Genomic DNA, 12,606 nt, shown 5'->3' with positions numbered 1-12,606 from the left:
AGATTTGTCTAATTAAATAAATTAATGAGTTTGGACGGCCAAGATATAGAGGATCTTCTCCATCTAGCCGGTGATATTGGTACTGCTCATCGGCAGGTTGAGCAAAGTCCCAGCATGATCACCAAGCAGGAACGGAATGATTTGGGTCAGTTTCACCAGGATGCGAAACAAGAGTCTGAAATCCTGGCTCAAGAAGCTCTAACGGCAAACAACATTAACATTCAGGAGTCACCAAAAGTGAGCTCTACTTCGATTTGGTCCTTTTTGGGCTCTTGCGGAATAAATCTTGTACTGCCTTTCATCAATGGTGTAATGCTCGGCTTTGGTGAAATCCTGGCCCATGAGATCGGCTTTAGATATAACTGGGCAGGAGCAAAGGTAAGTCTCTGCCTTTGTAATCTTACTAACAAATAGGTTGTTCCGGCTCATAGACTTCAAAACAAGGAGCTTCATAGAAAGAGCGTTCTGTTGTAATGCATAACAAGCGATAGGTCGAAGGATGCAGGGCTAGTTATCTGATCGTTAGGCCCATGACGGCAACATGCATCTCTTCCAAACTATATATTATGACATCTTTGCACCGCTACCCCAGATTTTTATCAAGCGGAATATTCGATCAAATCACATGCAATAGTGGGGAAGTTTATTTAAAACATCAGGAAAGGCCCACTGATCTCGCATTATTGATGAATAGAGACGTGGCCTCCTCCAATAAGTATTTACTGCGGACCAGTAGGTACCTGGTTGCTCAGTATGCCAAGCAGCGCAATGTGATTCTTCGGCTGGCCTACGCTACCATTATATATATGATTTTCAATGGCGGTTCCTCGAGCAAAGGCAAACCATCTATTAAGTATAGACCAGAACATAATAATGGAACCGTAGCGGAACGGCTCACGCAAAGATTCAAATCCTCTCCGTTGGTTCTTCTGGTGTCCCAACTGAGTTACAAAAATGAAAAAACGAGACCAATCTTGGGTTACATGATTCTGCAGATAGGCTTGTCACTGGTTAGGGCCGTCATTGCTCTTAAAGTCGCAGCTCTTGATGGCTACTTGGTCTCGTCATTGATAACAAAACGGTTCAAGACCTTTTTCAAATATCTGCTGCTTTGGACGCTGATAGGTGTTCCGGCCGCAGTGACGGAATCTTTGTTAACAAAAACGAGACAATTGTTAGCACTAGCCGTACGCCGTAATGTGACCAATGAGGTACTAAACATTTACCTTCCTGATAGTGGGAATAGCACAGTGTACCATTTGATCAACAAGTCCAAACATACAAACCTTGGGGACAGCATAGATGACCCTAATCACAGGATCACTACCGTCATCGAGCAATTTTCTAACAGCCTGAGTTCTATTCCTTCGCAGGTTTTGACTCCAACGATGGATATTGCTCTTGCGGCACATCAATTGTCAAAGACAGGGGAAAATGCGGCAGAGGGGGGACTTTTGCTGGGGCTTATTACAAACGTTTCTACTTTGGTTCTCAAAATCTTCACCCCAAACTTCTCGAAACTGAATGCGCTCAGGAACTCCTTGGAAAATAAGTTTCATGCCCACCATTCTAAAGTGATTAACAACAGCGAAGAAATAGCTCTGGCGAAAGGGCACAGAAGAGAAATAGACTTATTGGATATGAACTACTTTGAGCTTGAACGTTTCAAAAGAATGGAGCTTCGCAGAATGGCTGTCTACGATTTTGCCGTTTCATTTATTTTCAAGTATACGTTGGGAGCTTTTGGATTACTTCTCTGCTCACTTCCGATCTTCACTACTGCATACAAATTAAATTATAGGATTTCTGAAAATGCAAGCAGTCGAATTTCTGCAGACTTCATCACTAACAGAAGGCTGTTGCTGACGGCATCAGACTCGCTGGGGAAACTAGTTCGGGCTAAGAAAAACATTCAAAATTTGCTAGGATATAGTGAGAGCATTTGGGAATTCGAACAGGTTCTGACAGAAATCAACAAATCCGTGGAGGAAGAAGCTAAGTTGGAAGCAGCCATAAATAACGAGCCATTGGTAAAAGGACCGAATGTCAGCTATGGTGATGAGATATCCTTCCTGCACGTTCCGCTGGTTACTCCTACTGGAACAATTTTGGTTGAGGATCTCACTTTCACCATTAAGCCAGGAGAGAATTTGCTGATTATCGGTCCCAATGGGTGTGGAAAGTCCTCCTTATTCCGAATTTTGGGCGGCCTCTGGCCCGTTCAAAATCCCGGTCATCTTGTTGTTCCACAAAGGCGCCAGGACTTGTTTTACTTGCCGCAGAAAAGCTATCTAACATACGGTTCTTTGCGCGAGCAAATTGTTTATCCTGACACTCTCGAGGAGTACCAGCAGAAACTGTGCGATGCCCGAGCTACTGGAAGCCTAGTCAGAGATGATGTTTATCTCATGGAACTTCTTCGATTGGTCAAATTGGAAAAGCTTGCTGAGATTGTATCTGAGGACGAAGACGAGGAGGAAAAACATGTGTTATCTTCTAGCAATTCTCCTTTAGACACCGTGAAGAGGTGGCCTGATCTACTTTCAGTCGGCGAGCAACAGAGGTTGGCACTTGTTAGAATGTATTATCATCAGCCGCGGTTTGCTGTTTTGGATGAATGCACTTCCTCCATTTCTCCAGACCTTGAGCAAGAATGCTATAGACTGGCAATTGAGCGATTCGGAATCACTGTTCTGTCGGTGTGCCACCGCACCTCCTTATGGAAATTCCATTCCCATATCCTCAAGTTCGAAAGCAATAAAAACAGGGATACGACAGACGAGGAAGACGAAAATGACTTCGATAACGGTAGAATCAGTATATCTCCAGAGCGCTCTGCGAAAGTTACGTTTAGCAAATTTGACCCCGCTAAGAGACTAGCAAGACATAACGAACTGATCGAGATTGACAATATGCTCAAAAACAGATCCAACATACGCAAGAGATTGCAGTCTCTTGACTACATGAGAAATCGCAACAAGAAAATCTTATATATTCAAGATGAGGACTAAATTTAGAAGAATAGGTGTTTTTTATCCTCTTTCTCCATCACTTGCCACCAGTCCTGGTCGCGCTCCCAGCACTGGGTCATCAGGTCCACGGCAAACTGTGCCGAGGGCGAGCCGGTATGAGCTATAGTTGTCATCCGTCTCAGGTGGCGGGAACGAAGTTCTTCGTTGTTGGAATCACATCCAGAAACAAAAACGGGAAGAAAGATGCTTATCTGATTTGGTGAATCATCAAGTAGATGTGAGTCAATAATAGAGATCGTTTCTGCGCACATGTCCTGGATAAGTGGAGAACTCTTAGGAACCTTGAGCACTCTTCTGTAAATTTGGTTGACTCCAAATAACATGAACACTCTGTTTATAGCGATTATAGTATCTTGGCTTTTGGCAGGTACCGAGGATAATTTTTGAAAGGTGGACGCCATTTGAAGGGCACGATCGATCACTGAAGGAGGCACCCCAGCAGAAGGGTTTACCCGGGTACGGAGGTTTGTTTGCTTGATGAGTTCGATCGTCTTCTTGTACAACGGAAGATACTTGATATTGAAGCCGAGAAAATAGTCCACATTGGCATGAGATTCATCCACCATCAGCGACTCGGCATCCTCGTTGGACTCGAATTCGTAGTCAAAATCGCTAGGCTGAGCGCAAAGCTCGGAAATTTTCAACTTTTCGTTGTACTTTTCAATGTCCTTAGATGTTGGCTCTAGAGGGGAAGCCAATTGAGCCAGGACATCAATGTAAGCAAACCATCGCAAGAGGAAGAAGATCAACTTTGAGCGCTTTATTTCTCCGCTAATACAGTGTGACTGCAAGTCCCTGCTCTCTTTGAACAGTTTTTCGAACGGTTTCTTGTAGCCTCTCAACAGGAGGATCTGTTTGGCACCGTTAAGGTGCACCTCCCAGTCATGCTTGAAAGTGAACACCATAAAAGAGCTGATTAGGAGAACGAGAGTAAGAGTAAGGTCGCTGGTCGATGTTTCTTTGTTCTGTAACAGCTCCAGAAGATCGCCGAGTGACCTGCTCAGCAACTGTTCGAGCAATTCTGCTGGCTCGCTCTGGGTTGTGAGATATGACTTGTGTGCCAGCCCGTAAGCCACAGTGACGGCCAATAGACCGTCATTGGAGAATGCGAGCCGCGGAAGGACTTTCTTGAAAGGGTTAAACTTCTGCACGGCGTCGCCAAAAGGCATAAATAGCTGTGCTGTAGAGCTGAAGAAAAAATTGAAAGCCTCGTAGTAATCGGGAACGTTCAGTAGCAAATCGGGTAAAGGGACAAGTCCACGGGGAATCGGTTCCAAAATATCTGAGCTGGAGCTCTCCGAACATGTACGTGAAAAACTGTACGTGCTGGATGAGGTGGAAAACTCTCTATTCATAGCCAGGGTATCCTCATCATCTTCTAGATCCTCTGTGTCCAATTTCGACATTCTACCAGACCACTTGCGCTCTTTGATAAATGGTGTGGTATGCAAGTTGGATTGCAACGTTGGTCGAGACAATTCTAGCTTCATTATGTCATCCGAATACTCATCAACCATATCGGTGATATTTACATCAACTGGGGGCGGCTCGGGTAGATATGGCTCGAACTTCTCCAAGATTTGCGAGGATTGATTTGCAGAATCATACATGGAGTCTAGAATATGGCTTACCGAGCGTATATTGTCGTGAAATGATTGGGAAGACGAGCCTTCGGCAACTGCAGGAGTTGCGATTACGGGTTGAAGAAACAAACTCTGCTCTTGAAGCTCCTGCTTGATTCTAACTTCTGCCTGTGAATTTGGGTTTGATTGCTGTAATATTTCGCGGGATAACCCGGCGACAGGATTCAGTTTTTCAACCCGAGGATTCTTGTACGGTCTGCCACCCCATATAAGCTTAAGGGAGTAATCACATTCACGGGACGCCTTTTTGCAGTTCATGCAAACCGGGCGTGTTTCATCACATTTAATGCGAGCTTTCTTACAGGAATGACACCCGTTCCTGCTCCGTGTCCTCTTAGTGTTCGACGTCCCCATGTGAATCAAACGAAGGTGAGATAAGTTTAAATTTGATCTGCCAATTTTCAAGGCGTGCACATGTGATTCTTTTATTTGCAAAAAACATTAAACCTTCTTTCTCTATGACGGGACCTATAAAAGAGGAAAACGACCCGGAAAATTTGTCCAGGGCAGCTCAGGGCCAGGAGTGGAGCGATTCTCGTACAGCACAGCAAACACGAACCTCAGGATCTGCCAATGTTGCTCAGGGCCAACAACAATTCTCTCAAGCTGACTTGAACCGAATTGTTCTCGAGTACTTGAACAAAAAGGGTTACCATCAAACCGAGGCAACTCTCAGAAATGAGGCCACGAAAATACCAGGTGCTCCGACAATTCCTGTGAATCCCGCAACGACCAACTTTCAAAAGCCAGAAACCATTGTGTCCAACCGGTCGAACATCCACTTTCAGCAACAACAATATCTCCACCAACAGAACGTGTCGAGGCAAAGACAATTTGATGAAGACCCTCAAATGTTTGGCAGAGCTTACTTGCTGTATCGCTCATGGTGCGAGAACTCGCTTGAAATGTACAAATATGAGCTGGAGAAATTCCTCTACCCGATATTTGTCCAGAGCTATCTGACGCTCATCCAGCGGGGGGACGTCAACGATGCGAGAAGCTTTTTTGAAAAGTTCCACAGCGATCATCTGCTGTCTCACAGTTATGAGATTCGGTCGCTTGCAGGAATTTCTTTACCAGACCATTTGGAGGAAAATGAGATTGCGAGGCTGTTCAAGACTGAAAAGTACCACGTGAACGTATCCAAGGTATCCATGAATCTCATTTTGAGTTTCCTTAATGAAAATGAGGCAATCGGAGGCGGAATCATTGTGAGAATTATCAATAATACCATGTCTATTACTACTCAAGTCGAGGTGACTACTCAAGAAGAGGAAGGAAATGGTGAGTACAAAGAGGGAATTGCTGCAATATATCAGCTGCTTAATGACGAGTCTCATAGACTCAAGAAGGATACTGATTCATCTGAGGTTTTCAACAGCAAAGCCGTCAAGCTGGGGAAATTCCCGGATGATCCGGAGTTCGTCAAGGAGTTAGAGGCAGAACTCCAGCAAAAGGATGAAGCGCAAAAAGACCAAAATCCAGAGAAAACTCTGATGGAGGAATACGAAGAAAATTTCAAGGTGGATCCTGCAGGTGATGATACCCCTGCTAGAGAATTGCTTCCTCTGCCCCAAAAAACAGCTTTCGACCTTAAGCGTGAAATCACTAAAATTCAAGATTCCCGGGCCAAAGTCAAACTCAATGCGGTCCAAGCCTCTTTGCCAAGCACATGCATGTACACATTTCACAATACGAATAATGATATGACCTGCGTTGAGTTCAACGACGATTCGACTGTTGTGGCAGGAGGTTTCCAGGACTCGTTTATCAAACTGTGGAGTATTGATGGAACTCCACTGAAATCTGTTTTGAAGAACGACCCCTATGATCAGTCTGTCGATGGATGCCGTCGTTTGATAGGCCACTCTGGTGCGGTGTATGGATTAAGCTTCAGTCCTGACAATCACTATCTTCTCTCATCTTCGGAGGACAAAACTGTCAGATTATGGTCAATGGATACTTACACTTCGCTTGTGTCATACAAGGGTCATAGCTCGCCTGTGTGGGACGTGAAATTTTCCCCACTGGGACACTATTTTGCAACTGCTTCTCATGACCAAACGGCCAGACTATGGTCGTGTGATCACATATATCCTTTGCGAATCTTTGCTGGCCATCTGAATGACGTTGATGTGGTAGAGTTTCATCCAAACTCCACGTATCTCTTCACGGGTTCTAGCGACAAAACGGTTCGGATGTGGGACATTGCCCGAGGAGAGTCAGTGCGAATCTTTATCGGTCACAACATGCCCGTTAACGCTTTGGCAGTTTCTCCTGACGGCAGATGGCTGGCAACTGCGGGAGAAGATTCAGTGATCAACATGTTTGACATTGCCTCTGGGCGCAAGCTGAAGTCGATGCGTGGACACGGACGCTGTTCTATCTATTCGTTAGCTTTCAGCAAGGACGGATCTGTGTTGGTCAGTTCCGGTTCAGATAACTCTGTTCGCGTTTGGGACGTGAAGAAAGGGACAATGGAGAGTAACAATCCTCAACCAGAGAAGTTTACGTTGGAATCTGTTTTGGCAGCAAAAAATGGCGATGGAAAGGAAGCTGCAGATTCTCAAGATCAACGTTATCAGAGACGTCAAGAAGAGATGCGCAAAAGAAAGGAATTTGCTGCTACGCAAGATCACATGGCAGTGTATTTTACTAGGAAGACTCCTGTTTACAAGGTGCACTTTACTCGGCGAAACTTGTGTTTGGCAGCGGGTGTTTTTAATGGTTAGTGTACAATAAGGTGTAAAAATAAAGCGAAATACTTATTCTCGTTAAATGGTTTTGAATATGGGTTTCGCCGGGTCCCACGGCCCTTGTAGTTCGTCTTTGTACTTTTGCAACATGATAAAATGCCATGGTCCAATCACCATTATCGAAAACTGCAGGCCCACCCATAGCAGGAACCAGCCCACACCAAATATTTTATAAACCGCGAAATCCACTGCCACAGTGATGGCTACCACCTGAAACCAGTGAAATGCCCAAAACTGACAGCGCCGCGTGAAGTTGTTGAAAACAGGGAACAATCCAGAGACCTCAATCGAAAAAACTATGAAGCAGAAAGCGCTGAGATTCGAGTTAAGTCTGGACGCTAGCACAATGGCGTTGGACAGGGAGATGTTTTTCGACAGATTGGAATTGGACGTCTGAAGCTCAAAATTCAAGGTCTCAGACTGGCGACCTGTATGCGAAAAGTCAATCGAATAATCATGGAATAGTACATTGAGCAAACAAAGCCAGGTCGACAATGCCCAAATGGAATCTGATGCAGTAGAGTTTGTTAGCGATTTTAAGACAGGCGAAAACGTCAGTAATGTGAGTAGGATAAGAATAGCAGATTTGAGAGTGTTGAAAAGATCGGGTGAATTGGGTTCTCTTAAATATCTCTCCAAATCCAATGTAGGCTCTTTTGACGTGAGCTCTAAATTATGCGGAAACGGCGACGGCGATCTAGAAGGGGGGAGTGATTTGGATGAGTTGAATTTAGAGTATCGTGTTGGACGGGTCAATTGCTCGATCTTCAGCTTTTGCAAATTGATAAGTTCTCTGTTTCTTCTGATTTTCAATGTGATCACATAGACAATAAAGCACAGCGCGGTTAGTGATGAACTTAATAAAGCGGGGACCAGGGGATTCCAGTTAAGCCTGTAAATGCCGTAGAATACAAGTACGACAAGCATAATTATGGAGAGATGGAGTACTATTAGCGTGAAGTCTGAGAGGAGCTTCCAGTATGAATAGTTAATCACCGTGGAATTACGTTTCAACTGTGACAAGAACGATGCGTCAGTATAATTATCCTCATAATCCTGTTTATACCAAAGAAGCTTTTTCCATGGTTGTTTTTTGGGTGCCTTCACATCCTCCACTCTCTCGGAGAGAGACGTTATTGATGATGAGTCCTCTTCAGAGTCCATGTCAAAAAAAAAAATTCTTGCACAAATAAATACCATGTCAATATTACGGGAAACGAGTCCCAAACTCGATCTGCTCGAGCGGAAATCAAGTGGGAACTCGTCAGTAGTGCATAAGGATGGCAGCTATGATACCGACGGTCCGAATGCAGACCTGAGTGCTCTTCAAAGCAATGTCTCGCAAGATTCTCAAGTTGTTTCTACCAGTAAACTAGAAGAGGGTACGCTTTTCGATCGATTGCACAATGACTTAGACAGCGTGGTCAGCACCCCAAAGCAGACCGGGTCCACGAGCATAGACTACCTTCCTAGTAGATCAAATTATGAGGATACGGGAATCCCGGATGATGACTTCAGGCCTGCAAGCCAACCGCGACTAGCTGACAAGATTGCTTCCACCGGTCAGCTCATCGATGGCCAAGACGCTATTTACGAGAGCTTGCAGAGGCGACGGTCTATTCGGAGACTGAACTTTTTTGATAACGCGTATTTGAACAATGTCGAACAGCTGAAAATGTCACAGATGGGGTTACTGGTGCGGCTTGCACGGGATAATAAAGAGTCTTTTTCGGAATTTCGAAATGTTTGGACGGACTACGAAAACAAAGAATTCGATATTAATGAGAGCGATTTTTTCAATGCCATGGAAGAGAAGAACGAGGCGGCTGAGGAGCAAATCGACGCATTGAAGCAACAGATCTTGAGCATGGATGCGTACACTAAACAGCTCTGGGAGCAAGCAAAGTCGACTTGGAAGTCGGAAAAATAGCCGCACAGCCCAGCCCGGACGGTTTCTTGCGGAGAACAGTTTTCCAGGGTGTCCTGAAAAGCTTAGTAAAACGTGGCGAATGTCGGATGGTAAAACATTTGTGGCGGTGTTCGATCGGCTCATATATAAAATAAATGGAATCTCAACTAAATCATCAGATTACATATAACTTAGCAATTAAAAGAATGAGCTCGCCATTGGAATTACCGGCTTGGAAGAAATTACAAGCTATCTATGACGATTATGGAAAGGCCTTTTCGTCGAGAGATGCGTTTGCTTCCGACCCAGACAGATTCTCAAAATTTTCGCAAATCTTTGAGAACTACGATGGATCCAAGATTCTCTTCGATTTCTCCAAGAATTTGATCGATGACAAGATACTTTCCTCTCTCATTGAGCTCGCAAAAGAGGCCAACGTTGAAAAACTTAGGGACGAGATGTTTGCTGGCGTCCACATCAACACCACCGAGGACAGAGCTGTGTACCACGTTGCGCTCAGAAATAGGGCATTGAAGCCCATGTATGTCGACAATGTCAACGTCACTCCCGAGGTTGACTCCGTGCTGCAGCACATGAAGGAATTCTCTGATCAGGTTAGATCGGGCGAGTGGAAGGGATACACTGGAAAGGAAATTACGGACATTGTCAACATCGGAATTGGTGGATCGGACTTAGGTCCGGTGATGGTTACGGAGGCGCTCAAGCCATACGCTCATCCAAGGCTTTCTGTGCACTTTGTGTCCAACGTTGATGGTACCCACATTGCCGAGACTTTGAAAGTGTGTAATGCAGAAACCACGTTGTTCCTGATCGCTTCCAAGACTTTCACGACTGCCGAGACTTGTGCGAATGCAAACACTGCCAAGAATTGGTTCCTGCAAAGAGCTAAGGACGAGGCCCACATTGCAAAGCATTTCGTTGCCCTGAGTACCAATGCGTCAGAAGTCGCTAAGTTTGGTATCGACACCAAGAACATGTTTGGTTTCGAGAACTGGGTTGGTGGAAGATATTCTGTGTGGTCTGCCATTGGCACCTCTGTGTGCCTGTACATTGGTTATGAGAACTTTGAAAAGTTCCTCAGAGGTGCTGAGGCGGTGGACAACCACTTCACCAGCGCTCCTTTGGAGAAGAACATCCCATTAATTGGCGGATTGCTGACCATTTGGTATAATAACTTCCACGGTGCCCAGACCAAACTGGTGACTCCTTTCGACCAGTATATGCACAGATTCCCAGCTTATCTGCAACAACTGTCCATGGAGTCTAACGGAAAGTCAGTCAGTAAGGACTCGAAATTCGTCAACTATGAAACTGGTATTGTTCTTTTTGGAGAACCAACGACGAATGCTCAACACTCGTTCTTCCAATTGGTCCACCAAGGTACCAAATTGATCCCAGCCGACTTCATTCTGGCTGCCAAGTCGCACAATCCGATTGAGGGAAACCTGCACCAAAGAATGCTTGCCTCGAACTTCTTTGCTCAAGCTGAATCTTTAATGCTCGGAAAGACCAAAGAGCAAGTTGAAGCTGAAGGTGTCTCTGGTGATCTTGTGCCCCACAAGATGTTCTCTGGTAACAGGCCTACTACCTCGATTCTAGCTCAGCAGATTACACCAGCAACCTTGGGAGCCCTGATCGCTTACTATGAGCACGTGACATTTGTTGAAGGTGCTATATGGGGCATCAACTCGTTCGATCAATGGGGTGTCGAGCTTGGAAAAGTGCTTGCTAAGGTCATTCTGAAGGAGCTCGAGAACGAAAAGCCTGTAGAGTCCCACGACTCATCTACCAGAAACTTGATCAACCAGTTTAAGGAGTGGGCTTAGTTTTTAGTTTTATAGATGAGTTCTCGTTAGTTTATTGAATGAAGATTATATTGGAAATTACTCCCTAAGAAAAATCTTGTTAAATTCCATATTAATAATAAATACCCATCGTAATCGTAGTGACGTGCCGGCCTCTATTTACTTCATGTTCCGCTTGAGCTTGAGACTATCTCTTTTCCGTTGTGCTGTGACGTTATAGAGAGGATCGACCTCAACTTCAGGCATCGCCGCTCCTGTCGGTGTGCCAGGCCCAGAGAATAGCGAGCTGAGCGAGTTGGCTTTTTGTGGCCTCTTGGGGAACACAGGGTTCGGTGGAGACTGCGTAGGTGGGCCAAAGTGGAACTGTGTCTCGGTGAAGGGGCTTTGCAACTTGGCAGTGTTTTCAAAGGAGAAGTGATCGATACTCAATTTTGGTTTAGATGATGCAGGGGAGTAGCCAGCCCTGGACTGCGGCGGAGTGATCATTGAGATATCGGTCTGAGAATCTCTATAAGGCATTTGGAGCGGCGGCACTTGCTGAGGCGTGATCTGGACAGAATCAACAAGGGAGTCAGTAGAGGAGAGTCGGGTGGCAGAAAAAGTCGGATTCTGGTGAAGCCATGAAGGTCTTGGTTGGGGTATAAGTGGACCTGACATTGAGGAAACAGAACTGCACCGCGTGAGAGTGTCGGCATCGGCGGCGGCAGCACTGCACAGATCGAGCAAGCGTCTTCGGATAATAGAAAGGCATATCTCTTGGTTAGAGTCCTTTAGTAGATCGTCTGTGGTTTTTTGACTTTTGTCCAGCTGTATTGTTCTGTCGCTTATGAGGCGTTGGTACATTTGCTTAGAAATTTTAGAAACGATACCTGATGGAGGAAAGTTGATGTTGAAAGGGGTGATGTTTGGTTTGTTCGCGTATGAGTGGTAAAGTCCTATTAAAATGTCATCGAAAACTGGACTGAATTCATAGTTTTGCATGTTCACTGGACTGTTATCAGCCGTGTCAAAGGATGAAGTCGCGGATGAGAAACTGTTCACCTTAGACAGCTCCGGATACTGCGAGCTGACAGAGTCCGACCGTCTCACACCCACCGCTGGCGTTTGGAACAAAAACGACTGGCCTTGGTCGACCGGAGTCATAAATCCATTCACGCCGCTGTTTGGCGTCGGGACAGACGGGGACGCGGAAGGCGAGTCCTTCCTCGAGAATTTCAAGTTTAAATGTAAATTGGTCTTCATAGCCTTCATCTCAAATGTTCATGTGAGCCTCTGAGTGTAAGCTGCTAGAAGTCTAAAGCGTCTGTGGAGAGAGTATGAAGGACAATGGAATAAAAGGTGATAGATCTCAAGAGAAACAATTTGACGTATCCAAAGGGACGTGTCTCCTTTAAACTGCTGGAAGGGAATATTTCCCGATTTGTCGAAATTGCTCGCGTC

At 45.2% G+C, this 12,606-nt stretch overlaps 7 protein-coding genes across 7 annotated transcripts; 4 read left to right on the top strand and 3 right to left on the bottom strand.

Moving 5' to 3' along the window:
- Positions 1–24: 24 nt before the first annotated feature.
- Positions 25–3,011, top strand: KL911_000735 (uncharacterized protein; the record flags this gene model as incomplete). The annotated part of the gene is made up of 2 exons (XM_043201022.1): positions 25–378; positions 492–3,011. 2 exons carry the CDS (start codon positions 25–27, stop codon positions 3,009–3,011), a joined length of 2,874 nt encoding a protein of 957 aa, XP_043056299.1.
- Positions 3,012–3,013: 2 nt separating this feature from the next.
- KL911_000734 (uncharacterized protein) lies at positions 3,014–4,933 on the bottom strand (the record flags this gene model as incomplete). The annotated part of the gene is made up of 1 exon (XM_043201021.1): positions 3,014–4,933. One exon carries the CDS (start codon positions 4,931–4,933, stop codon positions 3,014–3,016), a length of 1,920 nt encoding a protein of 639 aa, XP_043056298.1.
- Positions 4,934–5,133: 200 nt separating this feature from the next.
- Positions 5,134–7,407, top strand: KL911_000733 (uncharacterized protein; the record flags this gene model as incomplete). The annotated part of the gene is made up of 1 exon (XM_043201020.1): positions 5,134–7,407. The coding sequence occupies one exon, from the start codon at positions 5,134–5,136 to the stop codon at positions 7,405–7,407; it is 2,274 nt and encodes a 757-aa protein (XP_043056297.1).
- A 42-nt stretch (positions 7,408–7,449) lies between these two features.
- KL911_000732 (uncharacterized protein) lies at positions 7,450–8,595 on the bottom strand (the record flags this gene model as incomplete). Its single annotated transcript, XM_043201019.1, has 1 exon — positions 7,450–8,595. The coding sequence occupies one exon, from the start codon at positions 8,593–8,595 to the stop codon at positions 7,450–7,452; it is 1,146 nt and encodes a 381-aa protein (XP_043056296.1).
- Positions 8,596–8,629: 34 nt separating this feature from the next.
- On the top strand, positions 8,630–9,361 carry KL911_000731 (uncharacterized protein; the record flags this gene model as incomplete). The annotated part of the gene is made up of 1 exon (XM_043201018.1): positions 8,630–9,361. One exon carries the CDS (start codon positions 8,630–8,632, stop codon positions 9,359–9,361), a length of 732 nt encoding a protein of 243 aa, XP_043056295.1.
- Positions 9,362–9,546: 185 nt separating this feature from the next.
- On the top strand, positions 9,547–11,187 carry KL911_000730 (uncharacterized protein; the record flags this gene model as incomplete). The annotated part of the gene is made up of 1 exon (XM_043201017.1): positions 9,547–11,187. One exon carries the CDS (start codon positions 9,547–9,549, stop codon positions 11,185–11,187), a length of 1,641 nt encoding a protein of 546 aa, XP_043056294.1.
- A 138-nt stretch (positions 11,188–11,325) lies between these two features.
- On the bottom strand, positions 11,326–12,417 carry KL911_000729 (uncharacterized protein; the record flags this gene model as incomplete). Its single annotated transcript, XM_043201015.1, has 1 exon — positions 11,326–12,417. The coding sequence occupies one exon, from the start codon at positions 12,415–12,417 to the stop codon at positions 11,326–11,328; it is 1,092 nt and encodes a 363-aa protein (XP_043056293.1).
- Positions 12,418–12,606: the final 189 nt, after the last annotated feature.

Source organism: Ogataea haglerorum (assembly GCF_019207285.1).
Source record: "Ogataea haglerorum isolate 81-453-3 chromosome Unknown 81-453-3_NODE_2_length_903871_cov_94.662503, whole genome shotgun sequence".
NCBI classification, from domain to species: domain Eukaryota; kingdom Fungi; phylum Ascomycota; class Pichiomycetes; order Pichiales; family Pichiaceae; genus Ogataea; species Ogataea haglerorum.
This window is presented reverse-complemented; position numbering and strand designations above follow the sequence as displayed.